Source organism: Antrostomus carolinensis, unplaced genomic scaffold, assembly GCF_000700745.2.
Source record: "Antrostomus carolinensis isolate BGI_N321 unplaced genomic scaffold, ASM70074v2 scaffold19811, whole genome shotgun sequence".
Lineage (NCBI taxonomy): Eukaryota > Metazoa > Chordata > Aves > Caprimulgiformes > Caprimulgidae > Antrostomus > Antrostomus carolinensis.
In genome coordinates, this window is record NW_010294046.1 from 12,059 (window position 1) to 38,264 (window position 26,206).

General features: G+C 40.3%; 1 protein-coding gene across 4 annotated transcripts in view; it reads left to right on the forward strand.

Annotated features, from left to right (window-relative positions):
- Positions 1-1,391: 1,391 nt before the first annotated feature.
- Positions 1,392-26,206, forward strand: part of CAP2 (cyclase associated actin cytoskeleton regulatory protein 2) — a 63,493-nt gene continuing 38,678 nt past the window's right edge. For 2 of the 4 annotated variants that reach the window (XM_010177517.1, XM_029087353.1), the window contains exons 1-3: positions 1,392-1,512; positions 5,740-5,840; positions 24,010-24,087. In XM_010177517.1, the coding sequence (XP_010175819.1) occupies positions 1,392-1,512; positions 5,740-5,840; positions 24,010-24,087 (300 nt within the window). Of the gene's footprint in view, positions 1,513-5,719; positions 5,841-24,009; positions 24,088-26,206 lie in introns of all 4 variants that reach the window. The other 2 variants (XM_010177518.1, XM_029087352.1) reach the window with 2 other exon arrangements.

The following is a 26,206-nucleotide window of genomic DNA, read 5'->3' on the forward strand; positions in this document are numbered from 1 at the left end:
GGAATCTACTATTATGCTTTGGTATTTCCAAAATACTTGCACTTTTAGCAGGTTGTTCATTAGGAACTAATACATTTACAAATATATTCTGGGTATTCCTAAGCTTTCTAGTCTACAAGCCATACAGCAATCAATGTCTTGTGGCAGAGCAGCAGAGGGCAGGGTCCTCAGAGAGCTGCTGATGCCCTGGTTCTTCCAGCTGGGAATGGGAGTTCTCCCATCGCCCCTACTTCTGCACAGCCCAGTGCTGGGCAGGGGATGTGGCCTGGGCTGGGAGCTGAGCTGGAACTGTTCACGGGGATCATGTTAACCCAGAGACATAGGTCACTCCCCCCAACCCCTGACTGTGTGTCACTTAGTGGAATAAAACACTCACAACCTTAAGTGAGGAACATGCACGTTAAACTCCTCATATTAAATGATAGAGGATTTAAACAGAACTCTGTTGTTGGTTATATACCCATTTCTCAGTCTGTCGTGTATATGGCACTGTGTTCCCTGAGACATTGGCCAGTGCTCAGAAATGTCAGTGCCTACACTTCCTCTCACATGTATGAAAGCGGATAATCACATTGTGGGGAAGGAAAGTAATGTGTGAGTTGTTAAAAACTTAACCTAATTTCTATTCCATTTTAAATCAGAAGCACTGTAGCAGTACTGCACAAGCAGACCCCTGGATGTTTTTTTTTTTCTTTTTTTCTTTCCAAAGATTAATTAGTGCTTGATTTTAAAAGCTTGGGAAACATTGATTTGTATCAGGTACTTTCATAAGAAAAAAAATTAAGTGATGGGAAATCATATCAGAACAAATGGAAGACCTTGACTTCTTGTGCAGTCTTCAATCAAGTGGCTGAGTCTTACTACAAAGCATAAAAAACTGAGGCAAATTTCAGAACATACCTGTCCAGAAATCAGGAGGTACACAGTTAAAGTCAGGCTTTCAATCAAGTATTAATTAGGTCTGTATTTTTCCCTCTGTAAATGGCTGATGCAAATCATCGCAGGCATAATTTTTTACCAATTACATTTGTAAATATTTCAGTCATCTCAATATCTGATTGGGAGCAGACATATATATTTGTCATCTATTATCTACATATGGACTGTCCAAAGCTAAGGTAGCAGTGGTTTGAATTTGCTGCTTACAGTGAAAAAGAAGGGCTGGGTACTGATCATATTCCCTGCTGACACAGAAGCAAGTTACCTTATGTCAGCTGCTTCGCTGCAACTGCTTATATACCAGGGAGACAACACTTAAAAACTAGGAGTTTTACCATAAAAACTGATAAAAGATGAAGCCACAAGATGAACAAAGCTGTAAGATGAAGTAGAGCATGGGCTTTCCTCAGAGGGCTCTAACACTGTTCCTGTCCTTAATGTTCTTTTTCAGAATGGCAGAGACTCATGGATTGATGGAGAGACTGGAGAAAGCCGTGACTCGACTGGAATCGTTATTTTCAGATCCCCACAGAGCTGGAATGGAGTGTGATGCCATCAATGGAGTCAATGGAAGTAAGTTTGGGTTTTTTTTGAAGTAATATCTCTCTGTTATTGAAATATTGCAAGTAGAGCATGTGTTTTGTCTTTTCAGAGGGAGTGCAATCCCACCCTTTATGAATTCCATATCGAAATAAAGTAGTATTTTTAAAAAATGAATTTAGAAATGTCACGTGACAAGTTTAGTCATATGCATAATTACAAATTAATATAACCTCAAAAATTCAAGATTTGACTAGTCTCTTAAATATACAATCCATAAATATCCATATTTCAAGATTTATCACTCCTTCCATTTTAGCATTTATATTGTTGTAGGATAAGTCACCAGATGAAAAAGTCTGCTCCAGCCAAATTAGCAGAAGACATGAGACATCCCCAAAATTTATAACATAAATATTCCTAATGAACTCAGCAATATAAACATTATTTGCCAGCTCTCTGAATTTCACAGTGCAGACTTACTTCATGTAATTGTTTAATATCCTTAATCGAATAAGAATTTTTCATAAGCAGTTCCAGACAAACTTAAGGAAAAAGTTCTTTACAGTGAGGGTGTCGGAGCCCTGGGACAGGCTGCCCAGAGAGGGTGTGGAGTCTCCATCTCTGGAGATGTTCCAAACCCACCTGGACACTTTCCTGTGCAACCTGGTGTAGGAAACCTGCTTTGGCGGGGGGGTTGGACTGGATGGTCTCCTGAGGTCCCTTCCAACCCCACCATTCTGTGATTCTGTGATTTGCTCACTAAGTGCTGCCACACACCCACAGCCCCCTGCTGTTATCTCTAGAGCTCTCCTTTCTCAAGTGGATCTCCAAAGCACTACATTGGAGAATACACCAAAAAAGTCTGTCTTCATTTATTCACATCATATCACCAAATCATATTTTTTCATTCCTTAGGTTTTTTTTTCTTGTTCCTGAAATTTACAGGGTAAATAACCATATAAATATAGCAGTTCTATTGTTGATTGAATAGAGGTGCTCTTTGCTTGCTCCAGAGCTTCTTTTTTACCCAGAACTCTGACATATATCCCTTTATTAGTTTCATGTCCTTTGCTGTCTGTATTCCTTGGCCCTTTCCTGCATTCTCCAGAGAAGAGCACATCCCAGCATGGACTCAGTTGCTGTACAGAAGCTACAGAACAAGCAGAAGGTTGCAGGCAGCTTCCTGACTGACCCAGAAGCACCTGAGTAGATCTCAGCTGCTTTACTGTCCCTGTATGGTAGCCCTTACCCAACAACACATGCCAGGGACCTTCTCCACCGTCATGTGTGCCGTGGGCCTACGCACTGGCAGGTGCTGTGGAGCAGCTGAGTGAAAGCAGCGTGTTTCTATGGCAGGAAAGGAGCATCTTCCAGCAGGCTCCCACGGGAGATGAGTGAGCCCGTCGGAGTAAGCTTTGGCAACAAAAATGCATGCAGTCCAGAGAAAACCTGGACAGCTAGTGAACGGTCACAGAGTCATGGAGAAACAGGATCTGTGTCAAACTGACCAATAGATCAACCACTACTAGGAAATCTACACTTCTAAACAGGACAGGCTTCAATCCTGTAACGAGTCCATTTAGGTGAATCTCTGTATTAATCCAGAGCTCAGCACTGCAGAACCAGGGCTGCTTTCAGAACAGGAGATGAACTCACCCTGGGAGGTACTTCCATGACATTTGCTATATCCTTGGCCTAAACCTAAGAGCTCAGTCAGGTGAAAAGATCAGGGGCCTACAAGAAAGCTGAGGAAGGACTTTTTATAAGGGCAGTTAGTGACAAAACAAGGGGTAATGGGTTTAAACTGAAAGAGGGGAGGTTTAGATTGGATATTAGGAAGAAATTCTTTACTGTGGGGGTGGTGAGACACTGGAACAGGTTGCCCAGAGAAGCTGTGGATGCTCCTCCCTGGAAGTGTTGAAGGCCAGGTTGGATGAGGCTTTGAGCAGCCTGGTCTAGTGGAAGGTGTCCCTGCTGATGGCAGGGGGTTGGAACTGGATGATCTTTAAGGTCCCTTCCCATCCAAACCATTCTATGATTCTATGATTCTATGATTTACGCCCCAGGGAAGCATTTTACCCCCCTTAAAACTCCAGCAGATCCCTAGAAGAAACCAACTGATAAACCCTGTTGGAATGTGATTATAAAACACACCCACGAGGACACTGCAGTAAGAAGCTGAGATGAGCAGCACCACGGGGCGCTTGCCAGCCTGCACCACGTCTCCAGGCAGAACCGTCTCACATGGGGACTCAGGAATTCGCTTTTGCTGATGCAGCTAGGAGTGACCGTCCTGCTTCTTCAGTTTGGGTGACTGATGTGCATATAGTGCCACAAACATCATTGTGTACACCTGTGTCACTGTGCTTCTGCAGAGGTACATGTAACCTCCACACAGCTGCAGAGCTGACAGTCGTACAGAACAGGTCTCTTCTTCTCCTTTAGAACTGATATGCAGCCAGAATGGGACCTTTTTTAAGACCTTTTTAGTGGAAATGGAGATATATTGCTTTCTTCTAACATGACCCCCTCCCCTAAAAGCCCATTCCATAATTAGAATGATTACCAAAAATAACCTTGCCTTTTCAATTAATACTTTTTTGAGAAACAACTAAATAACGAGGAGGATGGGAGAACTGTACCTTTACTGTTTTCCTAAATGGCATTACAACGGCAGGATTGCAAACAAATCATTCAATTGCTCTGCACAGCCCACAGCAAATTCTAGTAAATGCTCCTGGGAGTTAGCTGGATTGAATAGTAAAAAATAGCAATAGATGATTCTAGTTTTGCAGAGGACAATTGCCATTTGGTGAACTGCTATTCTGAAGTAAAAGGTTACAATGATTCCCTTGGAGACATACGTAGATTTTGAGAAAGAACATAAAATGGGCTTTGGAAAGCATCTCCACAACTAAAACCTTTTGTACACTAGGTCATTTGAGGGGTTTACACACAAACACTTAATATGGAAGAAAGCCCAGAAATTCCTCAGAATTAAAGGTGAGTGACATCAGGAGAACAAAAGGAGCCTTGAGATCCCGCCTCGCTGACTAACTACATTTGTTTTTTTCACACAGGCCATTGCAAACTCCAATTGCCAGAGCCTTTCTTTTTTCTGTCAAGGAGCCAGATGACTCTTGTGGAATAAAGAGGGCTTTCAAGATTATGAATTTGGACACAATTGTCATATAGTGCCAAAAGGTTACAGCAAACTCTCTGGGGAAAGCCTGGTACCTCTTCAGAGCAATCTTCAGGCTTCATTAATGAGGAAGGGGGGCTGGGAAGAATTTTAACCTTGGTCTCTCAGATCCTACAGATGCCATAAATTCAAACGTGTGTCGCTCACGTTGGACCTGGCAAAGGTTCTGAGGCATAGACAAGACATGAGGATATGTCAGGGAGTAAAGGGAGGGCTGGAAAGCATCCAGGGAAAAATTACTTTTGCTGTCTAAAAGGTACCACATAAAGCCATTGAGAAGCCAGGTGCATAAGAAACTGAGTTTCATCTCCATTCTCAGATTGTCTGACTTCATCAGGAAGCTGCTCTGGATACCATCTGGGAAATAGCATTTTTATTCCTCTGTTAGAATGTATAGCATCTATATAGTCAATGGGATGTGTCATCTAGAAGACTCGTTTGAGCTTGCTTTATCCAGTGACAGTTTTGCAAGGTCAGACAACAAAAGAAGAAGACTACAAAGCCACATCTCACTGCAGAAATCCATGGTCAACCCATGCTAAAGACTCTGTTTTACTGAAAATTAAACTGCTTGCTATTAAAAGCCACCAAACAGTACGAAGATCTTCAGGAATGGGTGGGTGGTATAAAAATAGTTGTTCAGTACAGTGCAGATTCTTTTTAGGGGATAGTATTTGTTTTATGCACAACAGTAGAATTTTGTTAAGACACAATCATGTGTATCAGGCCACTAGGCCTTTGAAAGGCTGAGAAATCTTTATTTGAGCACCTATCATTTTAAGACAAAAGAGACTTCCTGCTACATTATAGAGAGTAAATTATCTTCATGTTCCTAGCCAAGTTCTACCAAGAGCACGGGTTTTTTATTTCTAGCTAGGAAGAAATCATGAATACATCCTTTTTTACTAACTTCACAAATCAATGAGTACAGCAGAAATGAAGTGACAGCAATTTCCCCTGTTTCTATGGTATTTCTTCTCCATCTGCTACAAAGGAATGTCCTATGCACTGTGTACTTTATGAACCCACTGTAAGGGAATGCTCTTCTTCTACAGGCATAGCACCTTACGTTGAAGCCTTTGATAGGTTGCTGAACGGAAGCGTTGCTGAGTTTCTCAGGCAGAGCAAGATCCTTGAAGGTGACGTGAAGACACATGTGAGTATTTACTCAAATTTTCTTCCCATGATGTAAGTGTACAAGTCTGAGAATCTGTGTGATCAGCCTTGATTGCTGATTAGAGGAGAATCTTAATAGCAGTACTCTGAATTACTAGTTCCTGTAGTAGCAATAACCTGGTGTAACACACTGAGGACAGGTGGTTCAGGAAGGGCAAAAGGCTGTATGGATTCATAAGAAGAGACTGCTCCCCTTCTACAGCATCAAAGGTTGAAGACCGTAGTATGCAAAATATATGAATATTCTCAGTCACAAGCAATTGGAATTGTCCTGTTGGCTTCTGAGACCTTTGCAGGACAGGAACACAATTAAGAACACGAGTCAACTAATGAGTAGCAAAGAATAGGTGGGTCCAAGCAGTGATAACTTCTTGTGGTTGTCTTCTAGGCACATGTATCATCATTCCAATTAATGTAGAGATTTTGTTCTTCTGATTGTTTCTTTTTTTTTTTTACATCTCTTCATTTGGAACAACATGGCAAACTCAAAAATGAGTATGTCACACATTTAAACGACCCTTTTTACCTCATGTGTCCCCATCAGGAAGTTCTATACTATCATTTTCATACGAAATGACTTTGTAACCTTAGAATATCTTGTGATCAGAACTTGTTTGTTTCATTTTATTTTTAAGTCTGTCTTCTCTAAAACTGGTGGTGACGGAATGACAAAGGATAGACTTGTCTTACCAACACCTTACCAATATGGATCTTGCAAAAAAAACCAACCCCACACAAAAGAGCCAGGGTCAGATTGAGCTGGATTTGAAGGAGTGTGAAGCTTTTGACTTTTTCTAGCAGATCCATGCCATCAGGCCTTTCTCCATGTGTACATTTCCCAATCTGTTGCAGCTGCTGCTCTACATAACAAACACTGTAGCCAGAAAAACATCCAGTCCTACAAACTACTGGGACTTCTGCTGCAAGGCCAGCAAAAATATTTTGCAAGACAGGCAAAGTAACCAGGCTACTCACAGAGCAAGAGATCTGGGGTTATTCTGGGAACTGTGTTTTCTCTGTGCTGTTGTATGTTCTTGTTGGTAGGGTGGAGTTTCTGACCTAGTTAGGCCTAAAAAACTGGAGGGAGCGAGGAGATCTGGCAATTCTAGAGGATCTTTGTGTTTCTAGGGAAATGCTGCACTTCCTTTTTGTTTGAAAAAGCATTTTCGCCTTGACAGTGGTACTATAAGCTACAATATATGTACTTTGTTCTTAAATAAACCGGGTGGGGGCATGGAGAATTATCAACCTGAGTAAGCACAGAACTGCTCCCTGGAAAGGATCGGTTCTAGCTTTGGCCATGACATTCATTAGACACCATTATTTTGCAGTTGATTTTCAACAGACTAGTTCTGAGAGATACAAAAATAGCCTTAGTACCAACGCTAAGCAGGGAAAAAATTGCATTTAACATTCTAAGTGACTAAAACCTTTGTAATATACACTATCTGTGTATGTTTAAATCAGTAAGTGTATTAATTTCTGCATTTGTCACTATTTGATACTCACAATTGAGTCCATCTAAAAGATTATTAATAATTTATCTGTCAAGTCTGTGGATAGTTCCTAGCATATTGTTGATGATAGTGTAATGCAAACTGTGATAAGAAGTATTTGTTAGGACTATGAGATTAGGCATAAACAACTCCCCTTACATAAAGAAACTGGTGATTCTGATTGCAGCCTACTAAATATTCTGAAATCTTAGATTCTGAATTTACAACATGAAGCAGACTGTGGTTGCCTTATGCTCATGCTTATCACTGAAGCAACATCTGTGCTTTACCTTAACAAGTGAAACAAGGAGTATTTTTCTTCTGGGTGTCTTATAGACCATGTGTCCTCAGCATTATACTTGCAGCTGCTGTCTCTTTCACATAATGAGCTGAAGGGAAGGTTGTATTTTATTTCAAAAAACACCTGTTGCCTAGAAAAACCTCACATACCTGACTGACCAGAATGGTAATATGAGAGAAAGAGAGACTTCATATTATGCTAAAGAAATGAGGGATTTAACAGGATGTGTTTCGTGCTGATTGCTGTAAGGATTGTGTGGTTTGTGTTTCTGGTGAAAGGAAGAATACAGCCATAACGAATATCTGTTGGGGAGCCCCATTCTGATTTTTTCAGCATACTGTACTCTAAATAGTCTATTGAAAGAGAAGAGAATAAAAAAGAGCTAATAGCTAGCTGCTGGCTCTGTTAAACACAGCAGCACGGGGAATTGTACAAAGATTAGTTTATCAAAGAAGAGTTCTGCTTAGACTGAGTCTTGAGAGCAGTATATTTCTTGTTCAAATTACAGTACATGCGGTGGGGAATCTCTGAGGTCAGCTGCATGAAAGAAACTAACCCCTTTTTGAAAGACACAGAGAATGGCTAAGGTTTTTACTTTGTCTGTTTAAAACAAAATATCCTAAACAGCTCAGATGGGATCCTTTTCCTGTCCTGTCATCGTGGAATAAAAATAAGGTGATTATGTGGATATTTCTATGAACTATAAAGTTCCTTACAGGCATAGATTTTATGAAACCACTTTCTGCTGTCCGTGTCATAACTATAGAGCATGTGAAGTCAGTGAAAGAGTGAGCATGGCCAGGACTGCTGCCAACCAGCTGTCTCTGGCCTGGCATACTGCTGTCTCGGAGGCTGTCACCAACTCTTACAGGTTTTAACAGCCCTGAAGTTGATTTACTGTGTGTGCCAACACTGAAACATTCTTCTGTCAGAATGAAGGAAACTCAAAAGCAGAATTAAATAGAATTAAATCAGAATATTAAACAGACTGTGGGTCTACAGCGTAGGCAGTTCTCTTATGCCCAGCAGAGAGGATAGCGCTGGCTCATCGTTGGATCACAGAGACGTGAGTCCCACCACTTGCATCCACCACTACAGACAATGTGCTGAGGATGACAAAGAGCTGCCTGTGAAAGACACTGTCTACCTTGAGATTGTGTCCCAGAGAGGAGACACTGTCTACCTTGAGATTGTGTCCCAGAGAGGAGACACTGTCTACCTTGAGATTGTGTCCCAGAGAGGAAGCTGGTCAAGCAGGTTTGATGTGCTCTTTGCCCTGTCAAAGCCAAGCAAGCAAGATTTTAGAAGACCAAGAAGCAGATTTTTGTGATGTGTTTATGATGAGCTTCTTTACATTGTTTTTGTTTATGGGATATCTCGAGTGGTGGAATACTTTGGCTTGAGTTTGAATAATGCACCAGATGGGACATAACGATCAGAGAGAATGTACTAGTTCTACACGAGAAGGACTGATAACATTAAATTTCTGTATTTTATGTGGTACAGAGCAGAGCAGAATTACAGCCTTCCTGTCAAACACATAAACTAATGCTTGCCTTTATTTTTATTGTTTATTTGTAAAAATCTTTTAACCTCCCAACCCCCCCAGTTGAAAGAACAGATTGTCTGAGTGATTCAGTTATGTTCCCTCTTCTCTCATCCAAGCTATTTAGCTTGGAAAGGAAAACTACAGAAATTTGGGTGGCTTTTCCCTCCTCTCTTCCATCAACTTCCAGCTGCTGAAATGCAGAGCTCAGATAGAAAACCAGCTACGTTGTGGGTTTGGAGCATTCAGAAATGAGAAGGCTTGTTGGTTAGCTTGCTACTTCTTGGGAGAAAGTTTAGATACAATTCATGACATGTCCGACTAGACAAACGAGATGGCAGGAAGCAGCATTTCCCAGCACGTTATCCCATCTGCAGGGCTTCTCTGATTTGTTATCATCATGAGCAATGTTCACCCCACAAACATTGTTCATATGCACATACCCACAGAGATTCTTTTCCTTATCTATTACATGAAAGCAGTGGCATTCTCCTCTCCTCCTTCCAGGCATAACCCATGTAAATATGGACCGACAGCTGAAAGCAGGAGTTATCTTTTATGAGGTGTATATGCACTTGGCAAAGTGCAGCTCTGGTTTGGCCTATAAGTGCAGTTAAAAAATCCTAACTTACTCTTTTTTTTTTGGGTTATTACACATGAAATAGCTGTATCTTGCCTTTTCTTGTGAGAGACGTTGAAGAATTAGTCAATGACTTTCACAGCCCTGAACTTTGAACAGGATGTGCTGCTGTCTGTGATACACCCAAAAAAATACTTTTGTACTTTATCTTACCTAATCTAAACACATTCTATCAAAGCCATTATTTGACTGATTCCTCATTAACAAGGCAATTTGCTTACAGGGCAACAGAATGCACAAGTGTACTCTCGTGTTCATCTTTTGTGCCCAGAGGCTGTGTGGTTTTAGGCATTGTGTTGAAAGTTGAATTAGAGCTCAGAAAGGAGGATGATGTCAACATGCCCAAAGAGAAGCTTGCTGTCAGGCTGCCTTTGCATTTCTGTGATAGGTATTTTCTGCTAGATGAAATAAGCACCAAACTAAGTAACTAACACAGGACTGGGAAAAACAGAATACATCAAAAACAATTAAAAGACAAACATTTTGTTAGAGCATACAAAATGCACTCAGCTGAAAGAGACTTAAGTGTAGAAAACAGTACTGCTATCCACCAAAGGTAAAAAAAGCCAAATACTCATCAACCAAAAAAAGCAACCTTAGAAATCTATACTAAATCAATACAGTTAATCAATATTAATGAATTAATTAATATCATAAATTAATTAAGATATTTAATCAACATTAAAGTTGATTTTGTAATGCTAATTCAGCGATATTTCTCACCCTGGATGTGTACTACAAGATACTTCACAGCGTAAGCAATGAACAATGTTCACTTTAATATGACAAGAGAGATAGAAACGCAATATACACAATGTAGCCAAGTGGCTAATCCAGCAAAAAGTATCATTTTTAGGAGTTTCACAAATTTTGATTGCTCTGTTCCAAAGGATGACTTAATTTGTAGCCCACGGGTTGGATCTGGCTTTAAAAACAAGCAGGATTTGTTGAGTCAGGTGCCGTGATGTGCAGACATGGTGGCACCTGTAAGACACTTGGTTGGGAATCAAGGTGGCTCCTGAACATGAAGAACCTGTCCATTGTGAGTCTAGACCAACACGCCCTGAAAGAGGGGGAGTTTTTCCATTAATTTTGATGGAAAATTGATTCTATTTGATTCTATTAAAAATATATATGCCGTGGTGGCCAATCCTGGGCATTTAGTTGTGTATTGGTGGCATGAGGAACACGCACCTGTAAATTTAGGGGGATGAGTGATGGGAATATGTAATGAGAATGTTCCGTATCGCATTCCCTCAGTCAGAAACATAAGACATGAGGAACACAGTCACAGAATCACACAGAGTCAATCATAAAGGTTGGAAAAGACCTCTAAGATCATCCAGTCCAACTGTCAACCGTCAAGGCTGTCAGCAGTTTTCCTGGGGCTGTTTTGCATATGAAGTAGTTCCTGACTAAGCCCATAATTAGCTATATTGATTTCAGAGTCGTGCAGTTGATCAAGGACCATTGTTTGGGTAAGGCTCTAAAGCTGATGGCCCCTAAAAGCAGAGGTTATATCTGTATGTGGTTACCCAATACAATGGGATTTTCTGATCTCCAGGGGATGCCAGGAAAAAAGTATCGGAATGATTTGAGTAGGAAACCTTATGTGCAATGGGAAACCAAAGAAAACTCCATCTTGTTTGCCCAAGAAAACGTTGAAAGATAGGTTCCTCATGTGAAAAAAATTCCGAAGGGCTCTTTAATTGACTGCATGAGTTCACAATACTACCAGTGTTTAGACTAGATTTAAAGTCCATGTTTTACCAATTAATTTAATTAATGATTGGAGCAATTATTCAAGGCATGCATTATATTTTTCTTCTATTTGAAGTCTAAATCAGAACTGATCATATGCTGTAGCTCAGGCTAGTTTTTCTATCCTCTAATTTTTTTTAATTTAAGCCCTTTAAGAGCGAATTTGAGTCTACTGTCAGGAAACCTGTTTTTCTTGGTGGTTTTTCAGGAGAAGTAGCGTACAGACCTAGAGGCATAAGTGCCCCACAGGTTGGAAACCACTGCATCAGCTTAACCAAAAATCATAAGGTGATAAAATTACGTGGTTAAATGAGCCAGCTAAATGACAGGTGAATTAAACTAACTTGATCCATCAGGAAAACCAAGACAGAGGAGCAGGGAGACAGTATCACTGCTTCTGTCATCAGCATGAACCTCTTGTGACTGAAAACTTCTTACTGCCATCAGTGCTCATGGTTCTGAGGGCCACTAAATTGGGGAAGGGCTTAGAGGGGAAGCCGTACGAGGAGAGGCTGAAGTCACTTGGTTTGTTCAGCCTGGAGAAGAGGAGACTGAGAGGAGATCTCATCATGGTCTAGAACTTCCTCACAAGGGGAAGAGGAGGGGCAGGTGCTGATCTCTGTCGTCACCAAGGCCAGGAGCAGAGGAAATGTCAGGAAGATGTGCCAGGGGAGGGTGAGGTTGGCCATGAGGAAAAGGTTCTTGAGGCAGAGAGTGGTGGAGGCCTGGAACAGGCTCCCCAGGGAGGTGCTCATGGCACCAAGCCTGACAATATTCCAGAAGCATTTGGCCAACATGTGCCCTCAGACACATGGTCTGAACCTTGGGATTTTCCTGTGCAGGGAAAGGAGTTGGACTCGATGATCCTTGTGGGTCCTTCCAACTCACAACATTCTATGATTCTATGATTTGTCATTTTGGATTTTTAACACTACTTAAGTCCATTTATTTCAATGGAGAAATACACATCCAGGAATATTCTTTTTTATTTTGACATTTTTTTTGGTTTGTGACACACATCTCCTGTGCTTGATTGATGTCATTAGTTGCTACAGGCTATGAGCAAGTCTTTTATCAATTTTCAGTCTCATTCTTTCTGAAAAGCACGTGCACACTCTTTTTTACTCATCCTGCCTCCCCATCCCTGACCTGCTTTTATTTTGCTAGTTGGTGGTTGCAACTGTTTTGAGTGTATAGAAATGCTGGGCTTGGAAACTGAGAAGGCTGTTCATTGTAGTCAGCAAAAAAGCAAACAATGAGCTCAGAATCTGGCTCTTCAGTCAGTTTCTAGTAAAAAGGAGTGCAGTGAATAATGAGAATTAAGCCACAAGGGAAACCAATGTGCGGTTTGAATGTTGTTTTAAATAAGCTGGGAGCGCTGTCAGGAGTGATGAGGGCAGAATGTGGCCACAAATGTGTATTGCCTCTTTTTATCCAGTATGAATTGCATGGTCAATATGGCCACATTTCTGAATATTGCAGAGTCCATTAGGGTAGATTAAACCATGTCACTGTCACTGCTAACTTGTGTTAGTCTGCTGACATCCATAAAGAGAACTGTACATTTCCATAATTAAGCTGAACTGCAAAGCAGTTTAATTTTTGGTATTTTGCTGCATGATTTTAATTGTATGTTTTATTCTAAATCCCAGAGCTCTAATAAAAAGATCGGTTTAGGATCTTGAAGTAGATCTTTGAGGCTCAAATATTTCTTTCTTGTTGTTGTAATACATATTCTGTTTAAACATCTACCTTAGGTCCTATCTGTTTTTCAGTCACATCACTGTGCATGTAGATGACTCCTTGCCTTTGAGAGAGGCTGAGGCCCCCTCTCCAAGTAAATGTAATGTGGGCTTTTGGTATTTAGCACTTCTGAGAAGGAAAAGCATGCTTCAGGTGAGAAGAAAGCTTAAATATCATTCTAGATACGTCACCTTTAAACTTTGAACTTCCTTCCATGTTAGGACATTTTGGTTGGGATCTGGGAATCATCCAGGGTGATAAAAGCAGAAGTGAAGTTACAAGGAGACAGATTCTGGCACTTTTAATCTTTGAGTTGCTTTCAAGGAGCTCAGTGGGACTACTTGCAGAATGAGGTGGGTAATGTCCACCAGTTGTCCTGAAGTGTGTGAGAGGCAGAACGTACACAAAGCCATTTCAATGTAAAAACCTATTTATCCAAGCTCTCTCTCTAAAACCAGTGCAATTTCTTAGATATGGATGGTTCTCCAGTCCTTATATCAGGGAATTTGGTGTTTGTTAGACACAGAAAATCAAGAAATCAGCTCCTCAGTAGGGTGCCCAGTGAACACTGCTAGAAGAAGATTAACAAACTGATACCTCAACAAGTGCTGTAACCTTTTAAATTCACAGAGACAAACAGCTGAAGTTCCTAGAACTTGTATTTGTTAAATCAGGGACACATGAGTGACACCCTAACACCTGTGAAATCCTAAAGCCTTCTCTGAAATTTCTTCAGTGTGGATTTGGACCTTCACTGAGAAGGGCTTCTGAGGGAATAGCTGGGCATAGAGAGTGGGGGCTGCTTAGCAGCAGACCTCAGGGGCAGAACAGCCCATCAGAGAAATAACTGTAGTGCTTGCAGCTGGTGCAGGCAAAAGGGTGTTTGTGCAGATGACAATGACACCTGCAGGTCCCTGAGATCTCTGTGGTTCTCTGATGTGATGGTTTATGTAGGAAATGGAGGTTTGCCTTTCCTCGTGGAGATGAAGTCTCTCCACAGATAATTCCTTGACACATGCAGCCAGGCCCTCCAAAGAATTCTGAACTCAGCTGTCCATGGAAAAGAAAAAGGAACCTGAATTTTAAAAAATGGTTGCTCTTGATAACAGCCAAAGTTTGGACTTCATCTCTTCAGTACGTTGTATGTGGTTCCTATCTAGTTAAAGAAGTCATGCATGCTTTCAGAGATACAGAATGGAGCTCCAAGTAATTGTAGAAACGAGAAGCTTTGGAAGTGTGTGAAACTTTAATGTACCACAGTTTCTGTTCTTTAATGAAATCCTGAAGTGGGATGGTTTTCCTTTCCCAGCTCTCTCTGAGAAACCTGCTTGTTTTTGCAGGCTACCCAGGATGAAGAGCTCCAAGAGCTCTCTCTTTGTGGCTAATGTCTGTAAATGCCTGTGCAGGTTGGGGTACTTTCTATCTACTCTCCCTAATAATGATTAAAAAAAAAAAATCCAACTTTTTCATGGCATAACCTTTGACATGTGATATTTCCATAATGTTGTTAGTTAAATTAATTCTCCCTGAAAAGTGGCAGACTTTTCTAAGTTGTCATTCTTTTTACAGTGTTAGCCTTTCACCTCAGGAATCCTGGGGACAAATTTGAGGCAGGTCAAAACCAACTGGTCACTATTTGCTGTTACTAATATTTTAAAGCTCATAAAATACACTATGACAGTCTTGGATTACGAGAAGCTCCAACCATTGGTGGCCTGGTATAGATTTTAGTGATGTATCCTCTGCACTGTAAAGAAGCCAGTTGTTCTCATGAGGTTTTTATGTTTGTTCTTAAAATGTTTGGCTGGTTTATCAGCTGTTTGTGTTTATGATTATCACTAATTACATATTATAAAGACAGAACATGACAGCACAAATTCTGCAGAGCTGCCAGTCAGTTTTGGGGATGTCCACTTTATAGATAAGCACCAGGGACTGGAAGATCAGGTGTTGCAATGTACCAATAGCATCTTTCACTTCTACTGATGTGGAGGCTTTTAAATATAAATCCATGACTGTGTGCTGTGCAGTGAGACGGTTTTGAAACCTGCAGCAGCTGACTGACTCTTTGCACAAGACAGCAGTCTGCAAACTTGAATTGTTGAACATTTTCAAAACTGTTCAGAAAAGAAAGGTATTGAAAACAAAATAAACTTTAGCCTGGAGACAGACCACATCTTCAGTAATGTCTGGAGTATTTATTTTTGCACACAATTCTCGGTATTTTTCTACACCGAATCTTCTGGAATCCATAACTCAATACACTCCATGGAACTTCCATGTAAAAGTTGAATCACAGAATCCCAGAATGTCAGGGATTGGAAGGGACCTCGAAAGATCATCCAGTCCAAACCCCCTGCCAGAGCAGGAACCTAAATGAGATCACATAGAAAGGCATTGAACAGAGGTCAAGAGAGCTGCAGATTTTTGATGTTGTAGAAAAAGATTAATGGAGAATTTGTGAATTTGGAAGACACAAAAGCAGCCTGAGCTTTAGGAGAGCATCATCTAGTCAGGACCCTTGGTCTGGGCTTGCTCTTCTTCTCTGGTGGGTGCAGGTTATTGGAGATGTTTTGGGAGAATATGATCTCCTGCTGCTTGACTTGGCAGTAATCAGTAGCTGCAATGGTCCTGCAGCCAAATATTTATATCTGTTTGAAACAGTGACAGATGAACAAAATAACTGACTGCTGCTGCTACCAAGATTAATAATTAGTAAACAAAGCTGATATTTAAATAGTATTCATTAGGTTTTAAAGTTAACAATCCCTTGAGATCAATCAGAACGATTCATGTCACTCAAAACTGGGAGAACTTAGAACTGGAACACTGGGGCAAATGTTACTGGTGCAAAAGGTGCAGAACCTGTATATTCTTTATCCAAGTCAATAATTTTGTAATAATTAATGTAAAAGCAACTGTCGTGGCATTAAATACCCCTTTACTCCAGTACATCTGTACAGCTGGTGTTTCCTATGGAGAAATAAAATGGCAGCAATGATTTCCCCCAAACAATTCTATCCATCTGTCATTAGCACTGGAAAAAACTTTAAGACCAATATGGTTTGAGCTCTGAGTGGTTTAAGTCACAGCCAAGCTTACTAAAAGGTAAACTTAATGAACCTAGATACAGATGCTGCTCTGAGACAACAAATAAGTCATACTGGCTAGCGCTGTGCACAGTTACATGACACAGTGTTTAATACCCTGGCAGATATAAACAGCTAGAGAGACCAGCACTGATATGACCTTAGATTGGTACTGGACAGGCAGTAGCAATGCTGAGAAATTTTAGCAAAAATTCCCTAATATAGACATAGCCATGGAGACTGAAAAACACTAAAAAAACCCCACTCATAGAGGACAGCTGATTGGTGGTAGTCAAATAAATCTCTGAAAATAGAAAAGAAAATAGCTGGGGCAGTGTCTAGCTCCATCAAAATCAATGGCAAATCTCCCATTGACTTCAGTTTTGACTAGAATATCAACTCTGTTTTCTGCATGGAACAGTAAGAGAAAGGTGACAGGTTTTTTTCTTTCTTTCCTTTTTCCTTTTCCAGTATAAAAAAGTGCTCTGTTTGGAGAACTGCCACTGACTCTTCAGCATTTGGCCCAGTTTTTAAAAAATCTCTATCAGCCAATTAGCTGTACAAAATAAATACTGTCTCTTCAGCTGGCCTGGACGGTTTCTATGGCAGGCCCATACTTCATCTAAACTTCATTCTTTTTCCATTTCTTGCTTCTCCCTTCAAGCCACCAGCCACTTCACTTTGAAGAGGCTCTTGAAAGCAGAATGTAGAAGACAAACTGTTTCTCTTCTCTACTGTCCCTTGTAGAGAACAACCGGGGTCTTTGCTCGTGACAGTGAAGCTCCATCTTGCAGTTGTCATTTGCTGTCAATCACGGTGGCTTTCACTAGACCCAAAGGACTCAAAATTATCTCTGCAGAAACTACTGTTACAACTCTCGACCACTGAATCCCAATTCTTTTCCCTCATGGTCCTCTTCACTATTTTGTTTCAGAATGAAGTCATTAGGTATATTTTAGAAATCCAAAACGTATATAGATCTGTATTTTGATTTGCAGATGATCACTGTTAATGTTGGCATGTATATATATGCAGATGGGTATTATTGCCCAACAACACAAGTCCAGTGGATTCTGATATTCACATTATGCTTTTCAGTGCTATGACTCTGAGGAAATATGTTATTAAATATAATAACATTTTATAAATTTAATATTATCAGGTCAATAGGGTAATTTTCTTGACTAAATTTCATTAGGAAATCCTTTGTTTGTTTCTCTTCTATTTAGTTTTATTATTTTTTTGCAAACGCTGATTTTACTTGTAACTTGAGATCTGAATGCAGGCGCCTGTTTCTTCTTGTAGTTCACCAAACTGTTGTTAAATAAATGATATTTATATTTAATAGTGCTTGGATACCAGAGTGGTGAGCAACTTATATTGAATAAAACATTTTAAATGAGAAAGAGACTGATCCTAAAATCACATCTGCTCTGGAGATCTGAACTTTGACAAAGCAAACTGGTAGTTTAAGCTTCAGGTTCAGTGCATCTGTGCGTATTTGGTCTGGAACAGTGCAAGTTTGGGTGGAATTCATACTCACACTACTTCAAACAGGTCAGAAGCATTGTCACCATTAGACATCTCTCACACAGAGCCTCTGGCAATTTTTCATGCAGTGGCTTCTGGAAAATATCAGAAGTTGGCATTGCATTGTGGCAGAGAAGGTGAAACTAGTTCTTATTAAAAAAATGATTTTAAAATAGGTATGGTTCCTCCATTAAGTTCTGCAGGCTCAACTTCCTGCTCCTCAACTTCCTGCTCCTCAACTTCCTGCTCCTCAAGTTCCTGCTCTGGCAGGGGGATTGGACTGGATGATCTTTCGAGGTCCCTTCCAATCCCTGACATTCTGTGATTCTGTGAACTGTAAAGAGGCCTGTCCGTGCTGTTGCTGAGATGGTGACAGAGGTCACTCACTGTAGTCACCCACAGGTTTCAACAGCCATGGAACTGGGCTGACATTGCATACATGTCAGACTTGGGCTCTTCCAACCATATCTATCACCTAAATCAGATATCAAACACCTCTGAGGTCAAAGATTAAAGCACCTTATTCCACACTTCACTTGACAGGGGAACTGAGGTGGTGAACGGAACGCCACACGGTCCGGGCATTCAGGTCCACAGTCATAGTCATCTCCACCAGCCTCTAGAACAAACTGCTAAAAGCAATGTAGGAAATCCTTTGAGGTATTTGCTTCCTGCACAATATTCACCTCAGCTGAGGAATCCATCTGATGATGATGATTGCTGTGTCCATGCTTAATCCTAAGAATGCCAAAATGACTACCCAGAGTTTTTAGATGCCAATTATCTATTGCTCCAAATTATGCCCATTTCTCTCTGCAGGTAGATGTGTGGTCTAGTCTACTCTGATTGATTTACTCATGATTCCCATGCATTTTTGACACTGAGGCTTTATCACTATCATCCATTATAACTGAAAGAGTTTCAGCTGATTTGTTCTGTGGCAATCCTTTGGCTGAGCCACACAAGCTGTTGAGAAAAATCCACCTCCCACCTCTCCAGTCCATTTTCAGTCCTTAGTCTCCACTGGGTATGTGGGTCTAATGAAAGAATCATCTCCCTATAAAAAGTAGAGCTGCCTGATAAATAGAAGGAGGTAGCAATGAAGTGTCACCTTTCAAAGACTACAAGAAAGAACTGGAATGGTGATAGACTGAACTAATGCATTCTTCATGAGAAGAAGCTCTTCTATTACTTTGATGGGATGCACGGAAAGAAGTACCACATGCTGGGAAATAGGAAAACTCAGAAAGCCATTTTTAATGCTCTGGAGAAAGAAGGAAGGTGACTGTGGCAGAAATCTTACAAAATTCTGCTTGTAAAATGCAAAAACTGTGTTAGCACACAATCCTTTGTTTCAGATTTAAATTCAAAGTTGAGAGATGTGGGTGTTCTAATTCCTACACAGCTAAAAGCTTTTGGGGCTGGATAAATTTTGGGCATACAGCACAAACCTTGTCATCAATATCTGACCACTGAACATTTCCAACATCCTATAATAAATTTAGGATAATAAGAAAATACAAAAAGCCACACTTTTAATGCCCCAGAGGTAACTCAAAGAGTGTTACCAATGGCTTGGTAACTCCAAGGTAACTCCAAGGTACACCAGAGGTAACTCAAAGAGTGTTACCAATGGCTTGGGTGCCCTCAAGAGCAGAAGATTTCTTAAAGAGAGTTCCCAGACATTTTGAGAAAATGGCCTTGGCCACACTCTGCAGTAGAGGAGGAGGAAGAGGAGGAGTAATAAATATAAAAGAGTAATACATGTCTGGAGAAGTGCATCCTGGTTCCACATCCAACAACAGTTTCAACATTGGTCAGACACAGGCATGAGGCATCCTCAAAGAATGTCAGTCTTTTAGGAACATCAGTGTACATCATCCAACAATCTGTCGCCAGCTCTGACCAAATTCCAGTGCTTCAGCAGAAGGAGGTGAAGAATCAGACAAGAAACCAATTGTTACTTTGAGTGGAGAAAAAAGTCCTCCTCAGAGTCCATGAGTGACCAGCGGGAACCCAAAAGCATGGACTTAACGCAGTGTAAGCAAAGTGCCAAAAAGACACATTTTTGAAACCTCATTGATGCTCCCAGCTCAGTGTATGGTCAAGAACTCACAAAACAATCCTATTTTTCTATGTCTAAGACCACTTTGCTCACGTTTTGTGATCTGTTTGATCAGTGTTTAAAGCTCTGTCTTAACATAACACTGGTTCTTTGTAGGAATTTGGAAGATCCCTTCTGAGCTTCACTTTTTGGATAGTTGGAAATCTTTCCAATTTGAGCCTGTGGTTACACATGACCCAGTTTACAGACCTGGATCACGTGCTGACACTACCATGTTCTTCCTTCTCTCTTATTTACATTCCATGTGAGGAAAAATCATCATATTCCTCAGCCACTGTGTTGCTAAGCAAACAAGTGAAACTTCTAAAATTTATCTTTGTATGACAGTTACTTATTGCTCTAAATATCCAAATATTTTTTTTTCTGCATCAATTCTGATTTAGGCTCATCTTTATTTAACATAGTGCTTTACAGAGAATTCCAGAGGAGGTCTTCTCCAATGGTACTAACATTTCTGTAGCTCTGTTAAAGATATTTTGCCACATCCATTATAGAAGTGCATAAGCTCTTTTCACAAAGCTGCTTTCCTGGCTTTTATATTTGCATTTTCCAGTCTTCAGCATTTCCAATTAACCAGTTCCATGTTTACTCACAAAATTATGCATTGTTTTAAAGGGGTGGGGGGGAAAACTGCTGAATTTTATCCTATCCATATTATCTGTGCCCACAAAGTTGTCTTACTTTTCTCAAGTGATGAGTGAGTTCTTCTTGACAATATTAAAACCTCCTAATTTTGTGTTGCTTACAAAGTTTATGAGTGCACACCTAATTCTTGCTTTTTGGAATCTAATAAACATATTGGTGGTTCCTAAAACTAATTCCTGAGTAACACAATTAGCAACTTTCCTCGTATCAAATAACACCACCTGTTGGTGTTGGATAAGAAGCTGGATAAACAAAGACAACTTTTATACTTATTTGCATAATTTCCACTTAAATTATGTTTCCTATGAGGACCCACAATAAGCATTTTCTATAATATCTAAATATACTAGATTTGACACATTATCCTTGTCTAAGAAACTGAAGACTCTAAACAATCCCCAAAAAGAATGATTTTAACCACAGATAATCCCCATTGTCATTTCTCCCATCTTTAATTTTTGTATGTGTTTTTAATCACTCATTTCAAATCCATTCTCAACATGCACAGTGCTGGAGTCAAACGAACCACAAGGATGATGAGGGGCCACAAGGGTGATTAGGGCCACAAGGATGATGAGGGGCCTGGTGCTTCTGCCTTATGAGGAGATGCTGAGGAGCTGGGACTGTTCAGCCTGGAGAAGAGCAGCCTGAGAGGGGATCTGATCAATGTCTATAAACACCTGAAATGTGGGGGCCAAATGGATGGGGCCAGGCTCTTTTTGGTGGTGCCCAGTGACAGGACAAGGGGCAATGGGCACAAACTGGAACACCAGAAGTTCCAGACAAACTGAAGGAAAAACTTCTTTCCTGTGAGGGTGCCGGAGCCCTGGGACAGGCTGCCCAGGGGGGTTGTGGAGTCTCCATCTCTGGAGATGTTCCAAACCCACCTGGACACTTTCCTGTGCAGCCTGCTGTAGGGAACCTGCTCTGGCAGGGGGGTTGGACTAGATGATCTCCTGAGGTCCCTTCCAACCCCCACCATTCTGTGATTCTGTGAACAGCCATGAAATCACTTGACATACTTTTTCCCCCTCTTCTTGGGGCATATTTGCCCAATCCATGAGTGCATACTCCTGTCGTCTGGTACTATCTCCAAATTATATATATATATAAAATCTTTTCTACTTGTGCTTCAGTATTCAGAAGATAATATGGCTTCGGTTATTTTGTCTCACTAAGCTACATATTGACTTCTCTTTCAAATGATGTCATTCCCACTGATTTATCATCATTCTCCTTAGCTATCTTTTCACTATCTTCATGTACATCAACTTCTTTGAAATGGGGCAAAAGCATTTGTTCAACAACAGGTAAGCTGTACATCAAGAACACCACAGGCATGCCCAGCTTACCCTTCAGGTCACTGCCATGGCCTCACTTCATTGCTTTATTCTGTGTTGTTCCAGTAGCTAAAAAAAATATGGCTTTGTTTTATGTTTCTGTGCAAGGTACCGTTCAACCAGGCCTAGATCCATCATTCCTTCGCTGCTGTATTTTATAATGCCTGGAAAAAAGTTCTCCTTGATAATCAAGGCCTCTTCTCACTCTTTGGGAGTTTTGTACCTGTTCTTAGTATCTTGCTTTAGTTAGTTATTAATTCAGAGGCTCTAGCCCTTGCCTACAATTTCTCCCTCATGCCCAGCACTCATAGATCATTTCCATTCTTAATGTAAATCCATCCTTTCCTGCATCCAAATCATTAAGTTCCTCAGGCCAGTCATCTTCATTCATGTTTTCTAAAAGTTGGCCATTCTAAAATACCAAGCCTTAGCTATAGATTTATTTTTGTCCATCATGTAATTTAAGAAGAATGAAATCCATTCATAATCACTTTTGGTCAGCTGTTCTGCAAGCTCCTTCTCACACAAAACAACTAAGCTTCCAGTAGCACCCACTTTGTTATTTTATGAATTTCTGTACCAAAAAGTCAGTCTTCTGAAATGTCTAAAATATCTAAACCTTGCTCTTATTGCTGGTATTTATGTCTACGTCTGGAAAATTTAGGTCTCCTGTGCTCATACAATTTGCCTTATTATTTATTTCTTTGTGTATTTATAGAGATGATTACCCTCTTCCAAATCTCAGCCTGTCAGACCATAATATCCTCTTCTTCCCAAATACTGTACAAGTTGGGCCTCTTTTACCATCTTCCTTGCAGTGATTTTTAGCCTAACAGATTGTGTTTTATTCATGGTATCACATTTTAAGATGAATAAACACAATTTGGTTGTTTTACTTTGCTATAATTTCAAATTTCCTGACTTTTATGTATTTTAAGTTGCATCCACATAGGCCTGTATATAAAATTTTATTGTTTTCTTTTTAGATTGAAGAAACCCCAAGGAAAAACAGCATGAGCTTCCCCATCTTTTCACAAAGTGGTTATAAATGTGCCTGTTCATATTAGATTAACTTAACAGCATTTGGGTTGGGTTTTTATTTAGCATTGTACACTAGTTATGAATAGTTCTTTTCTATACTGATAATGCTTTCTCCTAGTCAGTACTCATGCACTTGAATGAGGTGCTACTGAAATAGCCATTATATTCTAATCAATGTACATCATTCATAATGTACAGAAAGTGTATGTAGTGTTCAAAAAAAAACCCCCAAAACCCCAGAAATTTGAACTGTAGGGAACATCAAGGACTGCAGAGATTTACACATCCACACTGTTAGCATGAAAACATCCTGTCAGATGCAGCTTTAACCCAAATTCCAGAGTTCTGTGGAGGAAAATTGCCTAAAAGTCTTCAGCCACCATATTTCATAGCCATCGATCTTAGGGTCTGCCCACAGAGGACAGGCAAGTTATGAATTACAGCACAGTCCCTCAGCAGATATGCCCAGCTCAACTCTTCTGATACATCACTACAGCCTAAGTTACAGTTCAACAGAAAGTTTGCAGTTTCTCAGCTTTAATACGTTGTTATCATGCACTTGAGTATAAACACGTCCATTAAAATGCCTAGACATTCTGTGAAGTGTTAAAATTAAGTCCTCCTGTGACTAATCTTATAAATGATAACCAAAAGACTGCATATCAACTCGTTTTATTTCCTATCTGAAGAAGATAGGGAACTTAACCTTAGATTTCAAAGAAATTTATAGCTAAGCCAGTACTGTAATACATTTCTTCCAGCCAGCATTGCTGTGATTTAGATGAGAAGCAGCAAGAAAGATTTGAGCTGTCACACTTGACTTTGAGCTGCCAAGAAGAGGTATTGGAGGTTACAGGCTAAGCTTTAATTCATATTCCTTCTGTTGTTACAGGCAGAGATGGTACGTGCAGCTTTCCAAGCACAGAGATCTTTCCTGGTGTTAGCATCTCAGTGTCAAGAGCCTCAAGAGGTAAGAGAAGTGACCTGGAGTTTCAAGAGGCAGTGTATTTAAGAGGCTGTGTTCCCCTGTGTTATCAGTCCCTGCATTTGCTTTGGTTTGTTACTTTATTTACACAGTGCACTTAGTGCTTTCAGTTTGATTAGCATGGTGCTGTAATAATCAGAAAGCCGTGGTTCAGAGGTAAGAACCTTTTTTGTACCATAAGATCATTGAAGAAACCAAAGGAGGATCCCACTTTACGGCTGGAAGTGGCATCAGTGTTCCTCTGGAAGCTGGAAAAGCCATGGAATAGAATGGCTTTTTGCTAGCCTCGCCAGGGATGCTCTATGACAGACTTTGAAGTCAGATGATAAGATAGTGAGAGAAAAATCAATAGTGGCCCATAGACTCGGTATTCTCCAAGCTGAGGTCCAGGTTAGGCAAAGCATTTTGTCAAGAAAATGAAAAAACAATTTATATCAACTTGATTTATATACTTATTTTAGTGGCAACATTTCAATCCTCCCCTCATAACTAGAAAGCTCAGGGAAGCTGTGGAGTTGTTCTGAAATCTCAGCTGTAGTTTCTAGAAGGCACAAGGTTTTGCCCAATAGTGCTGTATCATTCCTGGGAGTAGCGGTCATGTAGCCCCTCTGTGTGACCACTCTGTGTGACCACCCTGTGTGACCACCCTCAAACCTTGCTTCTGGGAGCGTGCAGAGGATGAAAGCTTCACTTGCATCATCTCTCCACAGCCTCCAGTTCTTTATCCACTAGCTCCCTGCTCCATAGTTCATGGAACTCTGTATTTTCAAATCAGAACTCCCTGCCACTGGTGTAAATTACTGAAATTTTGCTGTCATGTTGTTCTTCGAGACACAAATGAAAAGTTTTTCTAATCTGTATGTTTTAATGGCAAGGAAAAAAAATAAAAAGGCACAGATATTCCAGGCAAAACTTTAGATTTATAGAGTTCCAGACAAGAAGGGATCAGTTGTTTTTCCAGCTGTCCCTGATCTCAGAGAGCAGAAGTGGGTCATGACTCAGAGAGAACAGGCAGAATTCCCACCGGTGCAGGCCTCAAGCTGTCATTTATATTGGCTGTGAATACAATCGCACCCAGTGGCCCACAAAACTCTTCATGCTCCTAGGTAAAATATTCCCCAATAAACAGTTTCTGATGGTCCATAATGTAATGAAATGCTCTGAAATGTTCCTATTGTCCCATCTCCTGCAAGAGTAACAGCTCTGGCTCCCTGTTTGGTATGACTTTTGCTGGTTTTCAAAGGAGAATGGCAATGGCTTCTCCCCACTTTTACTTTGACCCTTACAACTTTCTGACCTCAAGTCAAAGCTTTGACATTTTTTCAACTGGAAAGTTTAGAAACTGTAATTTAAAAAAGGGTAACAAAACAAGAAAAAAAAATAGATGTAAAAAGAGATTCTCCAGCAATCTAGAATGACAGGTACAGAAGCATTAAGAAAAAACCTTGTCATAAACATCACCAGAGCTGGCCATGTGTATCCATATGCCTTACTTGCACATTATAGATTTCTGCAACTTGTTGAAGGCAAGAAAGCATACTTTTATCATTTAACTATCTTTTAGCACCAGGGAAATGCTACATGGTATGTTTGTACACATAATTCGAAAGTTAAAATACCAGGAATATTACAGACTAGAGTTTCTTTCTCAGTAAGAACAAACCCAGTCCAGTTGCTTAAGTTTTTCTAACATAAAGACTGTCAGGTACACCTTTTTCATAGGCATCCAAACACATGTTGTTTTTCTTTCTTTTTCTGTTTTTTTTTTTTTTGCACATATTTTTTGCAATGCTGCATTCAGCTATAGTACAGACAGACCTGAAAATAATTGAAGGCTGCCTATTCTGTGCTACGTGAACAGTATTTTCCACTGCAGACAGTGATGGTTCCAGGCACCAGGCTTTTTATATCTCTGTCTCAATGGGGGAAAAAAAAACCCAATCCTAAAAGCCAGATTGGTGTAACCATTTTGAAATAGCTGATTATTACCAGCTAACCCAGGAGAAGGAAAGAAGCAGGGGTCCTTCCCCCTGCCCCCCAGGACCTTATCGATGTGATGTCATCTGGGCTCTGGTTGTATTTATAGCCTCGAGCCATGGAGTCA